General features: G+C 32.1%; 3 protein-coding genes across 5 annotated transcripts in view; 2 read left to right on the top strand and 1 right to left on the bottom strand.

The window, feature by feature from the left end:
- Nucleotides 1-3,572: 3,572 nt before the first annotated feature.
- Nucleotides 3,573-7,707, bottom strand: LOC142240287 (transcription factor grauzone-like). Its single transcript, XM_075311982.1, has 4 exons — nucleotides 7,314-7,707; nucleotides 6,264-7,246; nucleotides 3,978-4,380; nucleotides 3,573-3,914 (listed from the first exon to the last, which is right to left on the bottom strand). Exons 1-4 carry the CDS (start codon nucleotides 7,440-7,442, stop codon nucleotides 3,675-3,677), a joined length of 1,755 nt encoding a protein of 584 aa, XP_075168097.1. The 5' UTR covers nucleotides 7,443-7,707; the 3' UTR covers nucleotides 3,573-3,674.
- A 1,403-nt stretch (nucleotides 7,708-9,110) lies between these two features.
- On the top strand, nucleotides 9,111-10,385 carry LOC142240546 (mitochondrial ribosome-associated GTPase 2). The gene is made up of 2 exons (XM_075312245.1): nucleotides 9,111-9,321; nucleotides 9,375-10,385. The coding sequence occupies exons 1-2, from the start codon at nucleotides 9,178-9,180 to the stop codon at nucleotides 10,374-10,376; spliced, it is 1,146 nt and encodes a 381-aa protein (XP_075168360.1). The 5' UTR covers nucleotides 9,111-9,177; the 3' UTR covers nucleotides 10,377-10,385.
- Nucleotides 10,386-12,133: 1,748 nt separating this feature from the next.
- The window catches only part of LOC142238166 (uncharacterized), a 370,552-nt gene continuing 363,816 nt past the window's right edge, over nucleotides 12,134-18,869 (top strand). For all 3 annotated transcript variants that reach the window (XR_012722668.1, XR_012722669.1, XM_075309731.1), the window contains exons 1-8: nucleotides 12,134-12,466; nucleotides 12,536-12,717; nucleotides 12,774-12,883; nucleotides 12,942-13,165; nucleotides 17,230-17,363; nucleotides 17,456-17,555; nucleotides 17,632-17,779; nucleotides 17,846-18,017. Coding sequence is in view for 1 of the 3 variants with exons in the window: in XM_075309731.1 (XP_075165846.1) it covers nucleotides 12,218-12,466; nucleotides 12,536-12,717; nucleotides 12,774-12,883; nucleotides 12,942-13,165; nucleotides 17,230-17,363; nucleotides 17,456-17,555; nucleotides 17,632-17,779; nucleotides 17,846-18,017 (1,319 nt within the window). In the remaining 2 variants the exon portion in view is untranslated. The remainder of the gene's footprint in view (nucleotides 12,467-12,535; nucleotides 12,718-12,773; nucleotides 12,884-12,941; nucleotides 13,166-17,229; nucleotides 17,364-17,455; nucleotides 17,556-17,631; nucleotides 17,780-17,845; nucleotides 18,018-18,869) is intronic.

The following is an 18,869-nucleotide window of genomic DNA, read 5'->3' as shown; positions in this document are numbered from 1 at the left end:
ATAAGGGTTTTACGGCCAAATTTGGCAAAATCGGACGATACATATATATGGGAGCTATATCTAAATCTGAACCGATTTCGATGAAATTGCGCACATACAGTTAGATGTATAGAAGATTATATTTAGCCAACTATGAGCACTATCGGTTGATACTTAAGGGTTTTACGGCCAAATTTGGCAAAATCGGACGATACATATATATGGGAGCTATATCTAAATCTAAACCGATTTCGATTATTTTTGGTACATATTGTCAGTATCATAAAATATTAGAGTAAGCCAAGTTTGAGTAAGATCGCTTAATATATAAGGTTTTTATGGCCAAATTTGGGAAAATCGGGCGATACATATATATGGGAGCTATATCTAAATCTGAACCGATTTCGATGAAATTTCGCACATACAGTTAGAGCTATAGAAGATTAGATTTAGCCAACTTTGAGTTCGATAGGTTGATAAATAAAGGTTTCACGGCCAAATTTGACCAAATCGGGCGATACATATATATGGGAGCTATATCTAAATCTGAACCGATTTCGATGAAATTGCGCAGTTAGATGTATATAAGATTATATTTAGCCAACTATGAGCACTATCGGTTGATAAATAAGGGTTTTACGGCCAAATTTGGCAAAATCGGACGATACATATATGGGAGCTATATCTAAATCTGAACCGATTTCGATTATTTTTGGCACATATTGTCAGTATCATAAACGATTAGAGTAAGCCAAGTTTGAGTAAGATCGCTTAATAAATAAGGTTTTTATGGCCAAATTTGGGAAAATCGGGCGATACATATATATGGGAGCTATATCTAAATCTGAACCGATTTCGATGACATTTTGTAGACTGAAAGGGTGATGAAAAAGTTTACTATGTGCAAAATTTGATGACGATTGGTTTGTAAAAAAGCACAACGTGACTCCATTTGTCGAAATCGGGCGATACATATTTATGTGAGCTATATCTAAATTTGATTTTAGTTTGAGACTAAATAGTATGGAGAAAACAGTTCGAAAGGCATTGGGAACATTTGGAGAGAAAAATTGAAAAATAACTGTAGTAAGAGGATTCAATTTTAATAATAAAAAGATAAAAAAAAAAACAAGAAAGAGCTAAGTTTATCTAGATTCTACTAGCCATACAAATAGAGAATTTTTAACAGTGCTACGAAGATAATTAAACGTCATTGCAAAATATTGGGGGTTTTTCAAAAGTATAATAATAAATATTTTCTAACTTACCTATTCAGAGGTTGTCATCGGCAATTTTCAAACATATTTTCGGTGATCTTAGATGATTGAATATTTTTGTTCGAACATCAATGTTTGTTTTAATTTTAAACCTCATCCACAATATTCAAGACGGACATGCCAACCGGTTTAAGAGGCAACACAAAGCCGTTCGGACTAGATCCCTTATCATTCAACTTAGCATAAAATCGGACAGTATTCACTGATAAAAGAAGACAAGCTCACAATTTGTGGTCACAAAGGACGTTTTAGAATAACAGACAGCCGCTAAAAATCCACAGAAATTTTAACATTTCCACAAAGTATATTTTTTATTTTCTATGTCTTTTAATCAATTTCTTCTTTTCTCTTCTCTCTTCTAGGAATCTTTATTGTAAATAATTAAATTAATCTTACTTTTTTTTAAGATTGTTATATAAATAGTATGCCTATAATGTAGAATAAAAATTAAAAAATATATATTAATAAAAATGTTATTACTGCGTCTTTATTTCCTCTTGGGAAAAGTTGCACCTACTTTTCTACAAATGAAATATGGTATGAAGTTCCAATTCTAGACAATTGAAGTATACCCTGTTTCTATATACCGAAACGAAAGACCAGTCGATAGAAAATCAGTCACTCGAATTCGAATCGATTTGGGATTTTATATTTTTGAAAGTTCAATGTTCATTTACTTTTTTCGTTCGTTTCCTAGTGGACAACAAAATAGGATGTGACTTGCCCGTCGACATAGAGGAACCAAAATCAATTTTCCCCCCTTTGAAATACTAAAGAAATATCTCGTTCGATATACAGGAACAGGGCATAATTTCTATTAAGTATGAGACTTTGAAAAATCACATTTCCACTATTTACATAATAATTTAACAAAAAACAAGTAAGGAAAGTCTAAAGTCGGGCGGGGCCGACTATATTATACCCTGCACCACTTTGTAGATCTAAATTTTCGTTACCATATCACATCCGTCAAATGTGTTGGGTGCTATATACAAGGATTTGTCCCAAATACATACATTTAAATATCATTCGATTTGGACAGAATTTGATAGACTTTTACAAAATCTATAGACTCAAAATTTAAGTTGGCTAATGCACTAGGGTGGAACACAATTTTAGTAAAAAAATATGGGAAACATTTAAATCTGAAGCAATTTTAAGGAAACTTCGCAAAAGTTTATTTATGATTTATCGCTCGATATATATGTATTACAAGTTTAGGAAAATTAGAGTCAGTTTTACAACTTTTCGACTAAACAGTGGCGATTTTACAAGGAAAATGTTGGTATTTTGACCATACATAGCTACAATGCTAATTCTATTCCGTGTGCAAAATTTCAACTAAATCGGAGCAAAACATTGGCCTCTGTGGTCATATGAGTGTAAATCGGGCGAAAGCTATATATGGGAGCTATATATAAATCTGAACCGATTTCAATCAAATTTGGCACGCATAGCTAGAATGCTAAATCTACTTCCTGTGCAAAATTTCAACCAAATTGGGCCAAAACTCGGGCTTCTGGGGCCATATAAGTCCATATCGGGCGAAAAATATATATGGAAGCTATATCTAAATCTGAACCGATTTCAATCAAATTCGGCACACATGACTACTACCAATTGTACTCCTTGTGCAAAATTTCAAGCTAATCGGGATAAAAGTCTGGCTTCTGGGTCCATATAAGTGCATATCGGGCGAAAGATATATATGGGAGCTATATCTAAATCTGAATCGACTTCAACCAAATTTGGCATACATAGCTAAAATGCTAAATCTACTCCCTGTGCAAAATTTCAACCAAATTGGGTCAAAACTCTAGCTTTTAGGACCATATTAGTCCATATCGGGCGAAAGATATGTATGGGAACTATATCTAAATCTGAACCGATTTCAATCAAATTTTGCACACTTGACTATACTACTAACTGTACTCCTAGTGCAAAATTTCAACCAAATTCGGCCAAAAATCTGGCTTCTGGGGCCATATAAGTCCATATCGGGCGAAAGATATATATGGGAGCTATATCTAAATCTGAACCGATTTCTTCCAAAATCAATAGGGATCTATTCTGAGCCAAGACACATACTTGTGCCAAATTTGAAGTCGATTGGACTAAAACTGCGACCTAGACTTTGATTACAAAAATGTGTTCACGGACAGACGGACAGACGGACATCGCTATATCGACTCAGGAACCCACCCTGAGCATTTTTGCCAAAGACACCATGTGTCTATCTCGTCTCCTTCTGGGTGTTGCAAACATATGCACTAACTTATAATACCCTGTTCCACAGTGTGGAGCAGGGTATAAAAATCCATATTGAAACACACAAGTATTTCCATATATATATTTTATGAATATGTATACCAATTAACATAATTGTATTTTAAAATTATTACATCTAAATTCCTTATTTTATGTTTGATTTATATTTGTTGTTGCTGCTGGAACCGGATAATAGTGAGTGTTGTTCGTAGTTGTAGGTGGCTTAAAATTAGGCGGTAGATTACCAGAATACTTTTTGCGTCTAGCTTCCTCCCACTCAACAGGATGTGCTTTCTTTCGATGATTGTGCATATTACCGTTGGAATTAAAAGTCTTAGGACACCAAGGACAGGAATATAGTGGTGTTCCTGTATGCGTACTCATATGAGCCTAAAAACACAAAACCGAATTAGATGATTGAAGTTCCGAATATTTTACTCCTTGATGACTTACCTTTAAATTGTCCGATCTCTTAAATGCCTTTTCGCACAGATTACATTTGTAATTATAACCCATTTCATGTGTACATCGTATATGCTTTTTAAGTGCACGCAGATTTGGTGAAATCTTCCGACAAATATGGCATGTGTAGTCACGTTTACCTCCTACAGGATGCTGCAAATCACGATGGCGTTTTAAATTAAGCGGTCCAGCTAATATTAGACCACATTCATCGCATTTCACTGTTGTTGTGGGTGTAGACGATTTAATTTCACTAACCGAATCATGCTTTTCCATATGACGTTTAAATGAATTCGAGTCCGGCATAGTTTGGCCACAAATCTCACATACCTTGGCATAGATATTAAGATGAACTACACGTTGATGTTGGGTAAGAACATATTCGTTTCCAAAGCTAAAAGACAAGAACAAAAACAATAAAATTAGTTAGAAAAGTTCCACATGAAAAAATAAATCTCATATTTGACAAAACGAGAACATGGATGCAAGAAAGATAATAATGCTCCTATTTGGTATGAGTGGTGAAGCGAAAATGGTTACCATGGAAGATAAAGCGACGTAAAAACATAATTTCCTACTGATCGATAAAATTTTGACAAAATTTTCTAAAGAAATAAAATTTTGACAAAATTTTCTATAGAAATAAAATTTTGGCAAAATTTTCTATAGAAATAAAATTTTGGCAAAATTTTCTATAGAAATAAAATTTTGGCAAAATGTTCTATAGAAATAAAATTTTGACAAAATTTTCTATAGAAATAAAATTTTGACAAAACTTTCTAAAGAAATAAATTTTTGACAAAATTTTCTATAGAAATAAAATTTTGGCAAAATTTTCTATAGAAATAAAATTTTGTTTGTTTTTAAACAGCCTTAAGAAATGGATTGGAAAATATCAAAACTTAAAAAAGAAATAAATAAATAAAAAAAAAAAAATAAAATAAAAAAAAAAAATAAAAAAATAAAAAAAAATAAAAAATAAAAAAAAAATATATATATTATAAAAAAAAAAATAAAATAGAATAATAATAAATAAATAAAGTAAGGTTTTATTAGAGCTAAATATTATTAGAGCTTAATTATTAGAACTAAATATTTATAATACAAATTAAATACGTAAATTGCAAAAAAAAAAACAAAAAAAATCACATTTTGTTGTAATGATATTTTAGTAGTAATAAGTTCTTTGTTATCCATTGTTTAGAAGTTTTTCTCACTTTGCTTTCTAAATCACTAAAATAGTTTTTTATTTCATTTTTTTCTAATTTATAAAAAAAAGTGTATCTTTATTTATTCTTTGTTCTTATCCTTTATAATTTATTACTGTTAGTTTTTATTCCAATTTTTATTTTGTTATTTTTGTCAAACTTTTAGATATTTAAAGTTACTTTTGTAGTCTTTTTTATAACCATTTTATATTGGCCTAAAGGCTTGGTTATTTTCACAATAAATATAAATAAATAAATAAAATAAAATAAAATAAAATAAAATTTTGGCAAAATTTTCTATAGAAATAAAATTTTGGCAAAATGTTCTATAGAAATAAAATTTTGACAAAATTTTCTATAGAAATAAAATTTTGACAAAATTTTCTATAGAAATAAAATTTTGACAAAATTTTCTATAGAAATAAAATTTTGACAAAATTTTCTATAGAAATAAAATTCTGACAAAATTTTCTATAGAAATAAAATTTTGACAAAATTTTCTATAGAAAAAAAAATTTGACAAAATTTTCTATAGAAAAAAAATTTGACAAAATTTTCTATAGAAATAAAATTTTGACAAAATTTTCTATAGAAATAAAATTTTGACAAAATTTTCGATAGAAATAACATTTTGACAAAATTTTCTATAGAAATAAAATTTTGACAAAATTTTCTATAGAAATAAAATTTTGACAAAATTTTCTATAGGAATAAAATTTTGACAAAATTTTCTATAGAAATAAAATTTTGACAAAATTTTCTATAGAAATAAAACTATGACAAAATTTTCTATAGAAATAGAATTTTTACAAAGTTTTCTATAGAAATAAAATTTTGACAAAATTTTCTATAGAAATAAAATTTTGACAAAATTTTCTATAGAAATAAAATTTTGACAAAACATGGGGTATTGAATATATCTTGCAAAAACTTTGGTATAATTAATGTAACTCAAGAATCCAGCCAAGAATCCTCATTCTCACGTATCATCTACTCTACAGAAATATTTTCCCCAATTCCTGTGCAAATTTTTTTTAGATAGTAGTGTTTTCTTTTCTATAATACTCACAATTTGCCACACTCTTTACATGGGAACTTTTTCTCTTGTTGCGGCAAATGTGTAAGTTTATGCCGCTCCAATTTAGACTTTTGCACAAACTTCTTATCGCAAATATCACAACAGAACTTCTTTTCTTCATGCAATTTCATATGGGCCCATAGACAACGCCTCTGCGTTAGCACTTTACCACATTCTTTACATTTGAAATACTCTGGATTTAAATGGAAATTAATGTGATCCACTAGAAGACTGCGGTCGAAAAACTTCATTTCACAACAGGTCACAAAACCTCTTTCATTATGCTCTTTACTGTAATGTTTACATAGCAATGGAAACGTATCAAAAGGCAACTGACATTTATTGCAAGTGATTTTGTAATGTTCTTGCAAAAATTTGTCATGTTCCAAACGATTTGTTTTTGGCTGATAATATGATTTACGACCAGCATTTGATTTGGAATCACTTGATGATTTTTTCTTTTCTGTTGTTAGGGGATCGGGATCATTGTCATTGTCATCATCGTCGAAGTCCATTGTGCTACTTCTTCTGGTTCTTCGTTTCGTTTTAGCTTTTGAAGGAGTTTTGGAATTTTTTCGGTTTATTAATGGTAGATCATCATCACTTTCGCTCTCACTTTCATTGCTATCACTACTAGAAGCAATATCCAAGAACCCTAGACCATCGTCCGCAAAATCGAGATCTTTGCCGTTATCATTGTCACTATCTTCGTCAGGCAAAAATTCCTCTGCAGCTTCTTCTTTTATAACAATATCTGTATCTAGTGCTTGACTTAAATCAATTTCGGGCTCATTAAGATTTTCTAAATGTAAATCTTTTGGTTTATTCTCTTCATCCGCCAAAGGACTCTCTTCCGTCTTGAGAAGCGACTTCAATTCATTATGGGCTTCCTCTATTCTTGTATAAAAATTATGAAATCCATTTAGTTCAGACCAACATATGGGACAAAGGCTTGAATGTGTTGCAATAGTCTCCTGAAACCAGAGCCAACAAAATTAATCAGCATCAAATTCTAAACATTAAACAATCCACTGCACTTACTATGGGCCACAAATGTTTGTCTATCAGTTTTTTGACTTCTTGTTCTTCCCATTGCGACGAGTCCATTTGTATGCATTCGGACTCGGACAGTTCCATTGTTGATTTCAAACAAAGCATACACTTATCCATCTTTGTGCTATTTTAGGAATAACTTTGGGATTAAATCCGACCTTATTTATAAAATCCTTGCACCCATGGATTATTGTCGTGCACTCGGACAATAGAATGAAAATATACATGGGGGCCTTAGATACGCCATCGTAAAACATTAGAATCTATTCTCTAAGAAGAATTTTTGGACAATCACACAAAACATTTAAACAATATACATTGATTTCACTTAAAATTGGTAAATTCCAAACAAAACAATTCCATCTAGAGTTCAAAGCCATTTATCGATTCGGCTTGCAAAATAACGTCGTTATTACTGTGTGTGGATGGTCTTGGTGTTTATATAGATAATTCACAATTGCGTAAAACTAGTGGGTAATACAAAACCACACAGTTTTCATATAACCGTTGGATACCATATTGATAGAACGTAATTCATAAAGGTAAGTACTATGTTCGCTTTTCGCGTTGAAATTTTCTTGGTTACTTTATTAAAACAGTTCAAAATAAAGCAGATAAATTAACTCAATTGATGCGCTGTTTCTTGTTCCTCTAGATTTCGGCAATACTTTACAGGAATAAGTTTGTTTTCATTTATAGGTGTGTACTATGTTCCTTTTTCGAGTTGAAAACCACTTTATTTTCGCGATTACTTTTCCTTAAATAATCAAAATTATAAATGAAAACAAACTTATTCCTGTAAAGTCTTGCCGAAATCTAGAGGAACAAGAAACTGTGCATAAATTGAGTTAATTTATCTGATTTATATTGAACTGTTTTAATAAAGTAACCGCGAAAATTTCAACGCGAAAAGCGAACATAGTACTTACCTTATAATGTTAATTATTTAAGGAAAAGTAATCGAGAAAATAAAGTGGTTTGCAACTCGAAAACCGAACATAGTACCAACCTTAATACGTAAAAAACGATGGGATGTAAAAATTATAACAATTGGAAAGGTATTTAGTAACATTTTTTAAACATTTTTAACATATTTTTTTATTTAAATGATTGAATGATTTACAAATCTGCAACCAGGGATTTTGATTGCAATTTGATTATTATAAAATCTAAATATTGGATTTACCAATTGTGATACAGTTCGTACAACTGTTAAACTTTGATTTGGCCTAATAAAAATCTCCCCAATTAAAGCGCCTTTCGAGAACCCTATATTTTTTGATAATTATCACAAATTTTTACTGGCAAAATGCCAGCAAAAGAAAACCAGAGAGCGACTACATATGACAGTTATCTGAAAAAGAAATTGCAAGTTGTTGCTAGAGATTTTTCCCCAGTATAAAATGGAAATTTCCGAAAATTTCGCAAGAGTTGTATACCGCCGGCTTTTAACAATAACCAGCTGGCAACATATGCTATGGCTTGCAAGATTTTACTAGGGAAAATAATCTCTAGCAAAAACGTGCAAATTCTCTATCTGATAACTCAAATGTCAAATGTAATCTCTCTCCGGCTCTCTTGAGCTGGATTTTTGGTGCAAACGAACGACGTCTAGTAAACGTTTGTGATAATTGTCAAAAATTACGAAGTTATCGAACAGAGCTATTGTCGTTAAAAAAGAGAAATCCATTACAGCTCTAATGAATAATTCCGTATGTATCATTCGCCGACGCTCTCCTTTTCAATTAGGTGTATAAACTATATCATATGTTTAGAAAACATATGTTCGAGTGTTGTTTATTTGTGAATGTGAGTGCTGTGATTTTTTTTTTAATTTCGACCACCGCCAATAATGTCTTTAAGACGAATTTGCTCAATTGTTTTGAGGCGACATTATTGTTCAAAGAAACTATCAAGGGAATGGCGGGCAACAAACGATGACGTATCCATTACGCCGCTTAGACCAAGAAAATCAAAATCTGAGCGTATATATCAGGTAATTATCTAATAGGCCGTAGAAGAACCGGTAACTAATAAAAAACACTTCAGCATCAAAATTTTTCAGATGTGAAAATGATACGTACCGTTGGCGGAAAAGGTGGAGATGGCTGTATTTCATTTTTGCAATTGTGGTGTAATGAGAGAGCAGGTCCCGATGGTGGAGATGGCGGAAGCGGAGGCCATATCATGTTTGAAGCTTCCAGCAATGTATCTAATCTATATCACGTTTCCAATAATGTTCGTGGTGATGAGGGTCAACGTGGATCCGCCAAGAATTGTCATGGAAAAAATGCCAAACATACAGTGGTGAAAGTACCTATAGGTACGATTATACGAGATCAGAATGGTTCGATCATTGGCGATTTGAGTCGTGAGGGTATGATGTTTATTGCTGCAAGGGGCGGAGCTGGAGGCAAAGGTAATACATTTTTTACCACAGACAAAGAAAATTCACCCAAGGTTTGCGAACATGGTCCGCCGGGAGAAGACATAACATACATATTGGAAATGCGTTGTATAGCTGATATTGGTATGATAGGATTCCCCAATGCTGGTAAAAGTACATTGCTGAATGCCATAAGCAGAGCTCGGCCCAAAGTCGCTCCATATGCCTACACAACATTGAGGCCAAACATTGGGATGATACAATATGCCGATAATTTCCAATTGGCAGTGGCAGATCTGCCAGGAATAATAGCTGATGCTCATCGAAATAAGGGATTGGGTTTGCAGTTTTTAAAACATGCTGAACATTGTTCAGCTTTAATGTTTGTTCTGGATGTTAGTTCCCCTGAGCCTTGGATTCAATATGATATCCTCCTTTATGAAATGAGTAAATTTAGTGAGAAAATGGCAAATTATCCAAAAATAATTGTAGGTAATAAAATCGATAGGCCAGAAGCAATGGACAATTTGTTGGAATTAAAAGAACGAATTGGAATGCCAGTTATAGACATAAGTGCTAAAGTTGGAACCAATTTAAATGAATTACTGAAACAAATGAGAAATATACATGAGCAACAAAAATCAAGAGAAATAAAATCGAATTGAAAACAAAAATTAGACTTTCTTTTAAAGTTAAAAATTTAATAATTTTAAATTTAAATTCTGGACAGGGTCGCCAATAAAATTTCAAGAAAAATCGTCACTTTTTCCGAAGAAATCGTTATAATCGTCACTTCTATTTTAAAAATAGTAAAAAAAAACTAATGTAAATAATATTAAAACAAAAAAATTTTTTGTTTAAAAACGAAAGTATTAATTTCATATAAAGAACAGAAAACTAACTATGCATTTCATCAAAAAAAAAAATTATTCTATTTTGTATAAAAATATCAAAAACACTTTTATGATTAGATTTAAGTTTTTATTTAAAAATAAACATCTTCAATATTTATGTATATAATCGGGCAACGATTTTCCAAAATTGATCATAAAACTTATTGGTTGACTCTCTAATTAAGAGATACAATTTTCTATAGAAATAAAATTTTAACAAAATCTATAGAAATAAAATTTTGACAACATTTTCTATAGAAATGGAATTTTGCAATAATTTTCTTAAAACTAAAATGTTGCAAGAATTTACTATAGAAAAAAATTACCAAAAATATTTTATAGAAATAAATTTTTGCAAGAATGTTCTATAGAAATAAAAGTGTGTAAACGTTTTCCACAGATATTTGGAAATTTCTATAGAGATAAAATTTTGACAAAATTTTCTATAGAGATAAAATTTTGACAAAATTTTCTATAGAGATAAAATTTTGACAAAATTTTCTATAGAGATAAAATTTTGACAAAATTTTCTATAGAGATAAAATTTTGACAAAATTTTCTATAGAGATAAAATTTTGACAAAATTTTCTATAGAGATAAAATTTTGACAAAATTTTCTATAGAGATAAAATTTTGACAAAATTTTCTATAGAAATAAAATTTTGACAAAATTTGTTATAGAAATAAAATTTTGGCAAAATTTTCTATAGAAATAAAATATTAACAAAATTTTCTATAAATTCAATATAAAACATTTCTTTCGAATAAAACAATATTTTTTTATATACTAACCACAAACATTTGATTAAAACTTCAAAATAATTTTTTTTTTAATTTGGTAGATTTTTGGTAAAATTTTCTTCAAATTTGGAGGATTATTTTTGGCGCGAATGGCAATCGTGATACAAATACTGTAGATGCAAAATGAGGTACATGTATGAAATTTCCAGCAAAAACTCTTTTTGTACTGGCAAAATTGGAGGCCCTGATTCAGGATATCCTTTACGCAAATGGAAACCAGCTGCAAGCTTAAAAGCAAACTTGACAGACTAGAATGACAAAGAAACCGGCCTATTTTCCAAACCTGTATATGGTATTTTTTGAAACAAAAATCCGTTTCAAGAAGTTTACATAAAAACGCGTAATTTTGAAATTTTTTTGTACCCATTTTGTTTTTAACTTTAGCAATGCAAATTAGTTTTGAAGTTATTTTTCAATTGTCACAATCCAAAGGGTAATTTCGGGAACGGGAGTAGTGCTGCTAATGTATTGAAATATTGTTGCTAAAGTGTTAAAAGCAAAGCTTGTTGAATATAAGCATTTCTTAAATTTTATTTTATTTATACGTTTAGTGTTACCACCCCTCATGAGAAAATAGGGTGGAATTATTTGGCCCATCAATTAAGCATTTTTTCAGTTCTATTATGTTTTGGATTTGATGTCAACACTCACACGCTTTTCTTCAAGGGCGTACTTTACATTATATGTGAACAGAGATGTTTCAAACTAACAAAGTTGAACAGCTGTTCTTCATTGTTGTTACCCGCGTATTTTTAAGCGACAAATTCCATCTATAGTTAATTCGTTCAATTACATTTCAAAGTGTATACAGAATGTCCTCTATAAAAGATGAACCAACATTACTGACTTTTGAAGAACTAAAACATCTCGAAATAGAAGACATTGCCATTTGTATAGACCAATATCAGGCATTAAAAATATGCGAGAAAAGTAAGGCACAAGGAGACATTTACAATCTTTGGGTAAGGAAGTTATTTAAGTCGTACGGAGCAAACCCAAAGAATATGACTACCAAGGATTGGTCACATATACTGGGATATTTGGAGAAAGTATTGGATAAGGTGAGTACAAATGTAGCACAAAACCGTAGACAATTTGGGATCAAACCACTAACGTGCATGTTATTCAAGTTTATTGAAGATTTATCTGATACGCAAGATAATGCAAGGATGGAACAACTTACTATTTGGTGGTCAGATACCATGGAGTTTCTGACATGGCTGCAAAGTATTATATCTAATTTGGACGCAAACATTTTGTGTCTGGTCCTGGCCTTTGGTTTTGAAATTGTGGTCAAGACATGTGACAAAAGGTATAAAGATCTAAGAAATTTCATCTTAATTTTGCCATTAATTTACTAATTTACAGTCGAATGCAGCCAGTCATAAAGATCCATCAGCATTTACTTAAAATAATTACAAACAACTTACTTCAAATGGATCTTCAAAGTATTGAGGAATTAAAAGGCATGAGTAGAGGTAAAAGACCCGATTTTCATTTTTGATCCAAATATATAAGTAATACAAATTTGTTTAGTTTTATCATCTCTTTGTGATGTGGCATCCATTTTATCATCATCCGATATTAAACTCTCAATTGAAACATGGAGGATTGTAACAAAAGTTTCTAGCAAATGTAATGTCCAATTTGTGAATGGAAATGCGGAAGTTATGCGTGCATTGAAGGAAAAATCGACTGGAAAACCAATATCTGGAATTATAAAAGAATTAAGCAAATTGTTTTACTACTTCCTGGAAGATGTACGTATTTTAATAATAACAACGGGGGAAAACAAACAGAGTTCAGGTGGGACGAAGTTAAAATATCCTGTACTACGAGTGTGAACAGTTAGGCACTATACAGCGCACTCGCAGTAATGTGAACTAATTAAAGCCCAGAGAGATCACGTTAGCGAAAATGTTCACGTTAGCGAACTTCAGCGAATTTCGGAACAAAACATTACCATATTCGGGAGTTTTACACGTTCTAGCGATATAGTCCTTTATTTTTGATATTAGTAATAATAAAATATTAGTTTAATTTCATGAAAAAATTAAAAAAAAGAGATAGGAAAAATATTAGTGCGTATGGAAATATAACGCAATTTAAATTACTATCCCAGCAAAAAAATTTGGAAGTTCTTCCAAAGGCACAACTTTATAAGCACTTCCAGAAGATGCACTCCCAATGATGTTCTTTATTTTAAGTACCCAGGAACTTCTTTTAATTCGATTTGTTATAACTTGGTTTTTTCATACTTTTAATGGGTAGTTTCAATTTTTTTTGTTTCAAATAGGTTAAAAACAGAGTAAGAAGAATTCATAAAATGGTACAAATCATTTAAATTTTGTCAAAAGAAAAAAATGCTAAGTCCAATCAGAAAAATTGCGAATTTTTAAAATTATTTGATGTCAAACCTTCCACATAAGCGTAAGAATGCATTTAAACTCATAAAAAATTTAAAAAATTATTAATTTTTCAAAATATCACAAAATTTTTTAATTCACTTCCAAAACATTGAATTCGGATCCCACCTAAAGAGTGATGCAAATTCAGTGCAACGGCTGTTGAAATGGAGGACTTCCGTCCTATGTTAAATTCATCGCTTCTGCGTCAATTTTCCACCACTTCCGGATCCAAAAAGAACATTTTCATTACTGTTTTCGTGCCGCTTTTTTTGCTGGGTAATTAAAATTCACGAAAAAAACCAAACTAGATCACTAAAAAATTCCATATGTGTATTTGAAATTGTATTTCGCATTGGGAATCTGCCTTCAACGTCAAATTTCGTGTTTTTCAGCATTACGGAGTAGTTAGTGTAAGAAAAAGCGTGTTCACGTTAGGCGGTGTTCACGTTAGGCGGTGTTCAAGTTGGTTTATTTCCAGTCTTCGGCTTCTAGATAAACAAAAAGTAAAATTAGGATATTTTTCGATATTGAAAATTTCTCAATGTGTTGGTATTATTTATCGCGTTGATAAAACAGTTGATCCAATACAAAAAAAAAAAAAAAACAAACCGCTGGTCTATATTCCGGTTAAATATTAATTGGAGGTTGAGAAACTGGCAGTAAGTGAGCTTTACTTATCCTAAGTAAAGCTCACTTTACTTAGGATTAGCGGTGACTAGTAGCGAAACTCAAGCAACATCCATTCATTTTCATGAATTAATAGCAACTGATAATTTAAAATCCGGAGAATCAATAAAAAAATACACACACAACGATCGGCCGTATTGGAGCAAAATCGATTCAAAATAAAATTCAAAATAAAATTCAAAATAAAATACATAAAATAAAATTTTTTGAGTTCCCACAAGTTGCGATTATTCCATTTGATTTAATATTATCAATTTCTATTATTTGACCCCTGCTCTTAAAATTGTTTATATCCATGCATTTGTTTTTATAGTGTCCCTTTATAGAATAATCTCCTGAGTCAATTCTTACTATTGCAGAAAATTGTCGAAAAACGTCGATATTTGACAGGGTTTTCATGTTTTTAGAAATTAAATCAAACCCTAGAAACAAAAGAACAAAAAAAAAAACAAGTGTATACGGCCGTAAGTTCGGCCAGGCCGAAGCTTATGTACCCTCCATCATGGATTGCGTAGAAACTTCTTCTAAACACTGCCATCCAGAATCGAATTACTTAAGTTGCGGTAACGCTTACCGATGGCAAGGTATCTTAAAACGTCCTAACACCATCTTCTAAATTGTATGTAAGTCCATACGTGGTATATATTAAATCAAAAAAGATCGATCCAATACGTATATAATTCAGTTTGACAAAGTAGACACAAAGTTTTGACAAAATTTTCTACAGAAATAAAATTTTAACAAAATTTTCTATAGAAATAAAATTTTCACAACATTTTCTATAGAAATAAAAATTTTGACAAAATTTTCTATAGAAAGAAAATTTTGACAAAAATTTCTACAGAAATAAAATTTTAACAAAATTTTCTCTAGAAATAAAATTTTCACAAAATTTTCTATAGAAATAAAATTTTGGTAGATTATTTTTGGCTCTAGTGGCAACCATGATTATGAACCGATATGGACCAATTTTTGTGCGATTGGACCAATTTTGGTATGGTTGTTAGCGACCATATACTAATACCACGTTCCTAATTTGAACCGGATCGGATGAATTTTGCTCCTCCAAGAGGCTCCGGAGGTCAAATCTGGAGAACGTTTTATATGGGGGCCATATATAATTATGGACCTATATGGACCAATTCTGGCACGGTTGTTAAAGATCATATACTAACACCATGTTCCAAATTACAACCGGATTGGATGAAATTTGCTTCTCTTGGAGACTTCGCAAGCCAAATCTGGGGATCGGTTTATATGGGGGCTATATATAATTATGAACCGATGTGGACCAATTTTTGCATGGTTGTTAGAGACCATATACCAATATCATGTACCAAATTTCAGGCGGATCGGATGAAATTTTCTTCTCTTTGAGGCTCCGCATCCCAAATCTGGGGATCGGTTTATATGGGGGCTATATATAATTATGGACCGATGTGGACCAATTTTTGCATGATTGTTAGAGACCATATACCAACATCATGTACCAAATTTCAGCCGGATCGGATGAAATTTGCTTCTCTTTGAGGCTGCGCAAGCCAAATCTGGGGATCGGTTTATATGGGGGCTGTATATAATTATGGACCGATGTGGACCAATTTTTGCACGGTTGTTAGAGACCATATACCAACACCATGTACCAAATTTCAGCCGGATCGGATGAAATATGCTTCTCTTAGAGGCTCCACAAGCCAAATCTGGGGATCGGTTTATATGGAGGCTATATATAATTATGGACCGATGTGGACCAATTTTTGCATGGTTGTTAGAGACCATATACCAATATCATGTACCAAATTTCAGGCGGATCGGATGAAATTGTCTTCTCTTTGAGGCTCCGCATCCCAAATCTGGGGATCGGTTTATATGGGGGCTATATATAATTATGGACCGATGTGGACCAATTTTTGCATGATTGTTAGAGACCATATACCAACATCATGTACCAAATTTCAGCCGGATCGGATGAAATTTGCTTCTCTTTGAGGCTCCGCAAGCCAAATCTGGGGATCGGTTTATATGGGGGCTATATATAATTATGGACCGATGTGGACCAATTTTTGCACGGTTGTTAGAGACCATATACCAACACCATGTACCAAATTTCAGCCGGATCGGATGAAATAAGCTTCTCTTAGAGGCTCCACAAGCCAAATCTGGGGATCGGTTTATATGGAGGCTATATATAATTATGGACCGATGTGGACCAATTTTTGCATGGTTGTTAGAGACCATATACCAACACCATATACCAAATTTCAGCCGGATCGGATGAAATTTGCTTCTGTTAGAGGCTCAACAAGCTAAATCTGAGGGTCCGTTTATATGGGGGCTATACGTAAAAGTGGACCGATATGGCCCATTTTCAATACCATCCGACCTACATCGATAACAACTACTTGTGCCAAGTTTCAAGTCGATAGCTTGTTTCGTTCGGAAGTTAGCGTGATTTCAACAGACGGACGGACGGACGGACGGACGGACGGACGGACGGACGGACGGACGGACGGACGGACGGACGGACATGCTTAGATCGACTCAGAATTTCACCACGACCCAGAATATATATACTTTATGGGGTCTTAGAGCAATATTTCGATGTGTTACAAACGGAATGACAAAGTTAATATACCCCCATCCTATGATGGAGGGTATAAAAATTATTGAATACATGCGGTAATAATTCATATTAAATAAGTTTTATTTTTACATCCATTTCATTACAGAAAGAAGCACTTGCCAATGAAAACTTTCTAAAAGTTGCCCAATTTTACTTAAAATTAATAAAGATTTTAATGAAGAATACCACAAAATGTCCAACTGTTAAAGAATACTTTGAATTGTATATTTTATTTCAACAGTGAGTTTATATTTTTATAAATTTTGTCGTTGCTAATATTCATATTTAATCCTCAAACTTTATTTGTAATACAACTTTTGTTTTAAAATTAGCAAATTAAAAGAGAAAATCAATACCGCATATGTTGAGACTATGCAAACAGATCTTGATGATATTTTAGCTTTTGCTAGTAAGGAGGAAGATTTAAACAATGTAAGTGTATTTCAAAATGAAGCTTCAAACGAATACAAATTATAAACTACATAAACTGATTTTTTCGCTCGAAAAGTATTTATTACAGCACTTGTCACAGGATAACAATGATGGTGTGATTTGCGATACGATTTTGACCTACATGAGGATTTTGTGTGAAAATTACATAAATAGTAGTCCAAAAATTAATGTTTATAAACGTATATTCGATATACTCTTCGACGGTATGTGAAAACTTTCCTTAACTGATATATGACATTGAACTAATCTAATTAAATTAATCTATATAGGTCCTTTAGCATTTGTCGATGTTGAGAGATATCCAAAATTATTGTTTTATTTTGCTACACTGACAGTGAAGGATAGCAACAGCGATCTCCATATGTTGTGGTGTAAAAATGTTATAGAATCTTCTTGGATAAAAGCCTCAGTTAGTTGCGAAATATTAAGGATATACTATGGGTAAGTACTGTGACAATAATAAAATCCGTATCAAGGCAGGCAATAGATATGAAAAACACAATATGTCAAACATAGGCAAGAGTTGATGATTTCACAAGGACAGATCAATCACTACTGAATGAGTGTCATATTTGAGATACGTTAGAAAAACTAGCACAAATAATAATTCCCACAAAATGTAAAAGAAAAGACAAGCTATTGTTGTGAAACAATAAATGGATGAATATTTCCCGCGAATGGCTCAAATTTGTAGTCATTTTTAGTTATTGACGTAAAAGCTAACAAAAATGAAACCTGTATTCACAAAATTGTCTGTCAATTTTTTTTTTTAACGAACGGTCCCATCGCCCACTTTCCCGCCCCTTCCGACCATGAGGGCCTCGTCCCCATGACATAGGGACAGCGTACACACCATGATCCGGACCATAGCGGGGTGGAGGCTGAGGGATTTGACCAGCTACAGAGAAGGACTCATCAGCAGGATATATTAAAACACAAGATCAAAAAGGTTATTCAATAAAACTAATGTATTAGTTATCCAAATATGCTAAAATTCTAGACTTCATCATATCAATACTAAGGTTAGTGTCAACTAGATGATAGATTGAATTAAAAATAATGCACATCCTACGAATAGGCTCCGCAGAAGCATAATTCGAACGTTGAAAATCAATGTAAAGAAACTGGTAATTCCTAGATGCCCTAAAAGGAACATTTATCCTAATCCTAGATATCAATTCCGAGCATGGAATATCCCCACTAACTAACCTATACATCATCATGGAGCTCAACATCGTCCGTCGGCTCCTAAGAGTAGGCAAATTAATCAGCCTCAATCTAGAAGTGTATGAA

Source organism: Haematobia irritans, chromosome 5, assembly GCF_050003625.1.
Source record: "Haematobia irritans isolate KBUSLIRL chromosome 5, ASM5000362v1, whole genome shotgun sequence".
In the NCBI taxonomy this organism is placed as follows: Eukaryota; Metazoa; Arthropoda; class Insecta; order Diptera; family Muscidae; genus Haematobia; species Haematobia irritans.
Note: the sequence above shows the minus strand (reverse complement) of the source record. Positions and strands in the feature narration are given on the sequence as shown.

Excerpts from the sequence above, each read along its gene's own strand:
- LOC142240546 (XM_075312245.1), top strand. The coding sequence starts at position 9,178 with ATGTCTTTAAGACGAATTTGCTCAATTGTTTTGAGGCGACATTATTGT. Across the intron at positions 9,322-9,374 it reads AATCTGAGCGTATATATCAG|CATCAAAATTTTTCAGATGT; the intron begins GTAATTATCTAA and ends AAAACACTTCAG.
- LOC142240287 (XM_075311982.1), bottom strand. The coding sequence starts at position 7,442 with ATGGATAAGTGTATGCTTTGTTTGAAATCAACAATGGAACTGTCCGAG. Across the intron at positions 7,247-7,313 it reads ACAAACATTTGTGGCCCATA|GAGACTATTGCAACACATTC; the intron begins GTAAGTGCAGTG and ends CTCTGGTTTCAG. Across the intron at positions 4,381-6,263 it reads TGTAAAGAGTGTGGCAAATT|CTTTGGAAACGAATATGTTC; the intron begins GTGAGTATTATA and ends CTTGTCTTTTAG.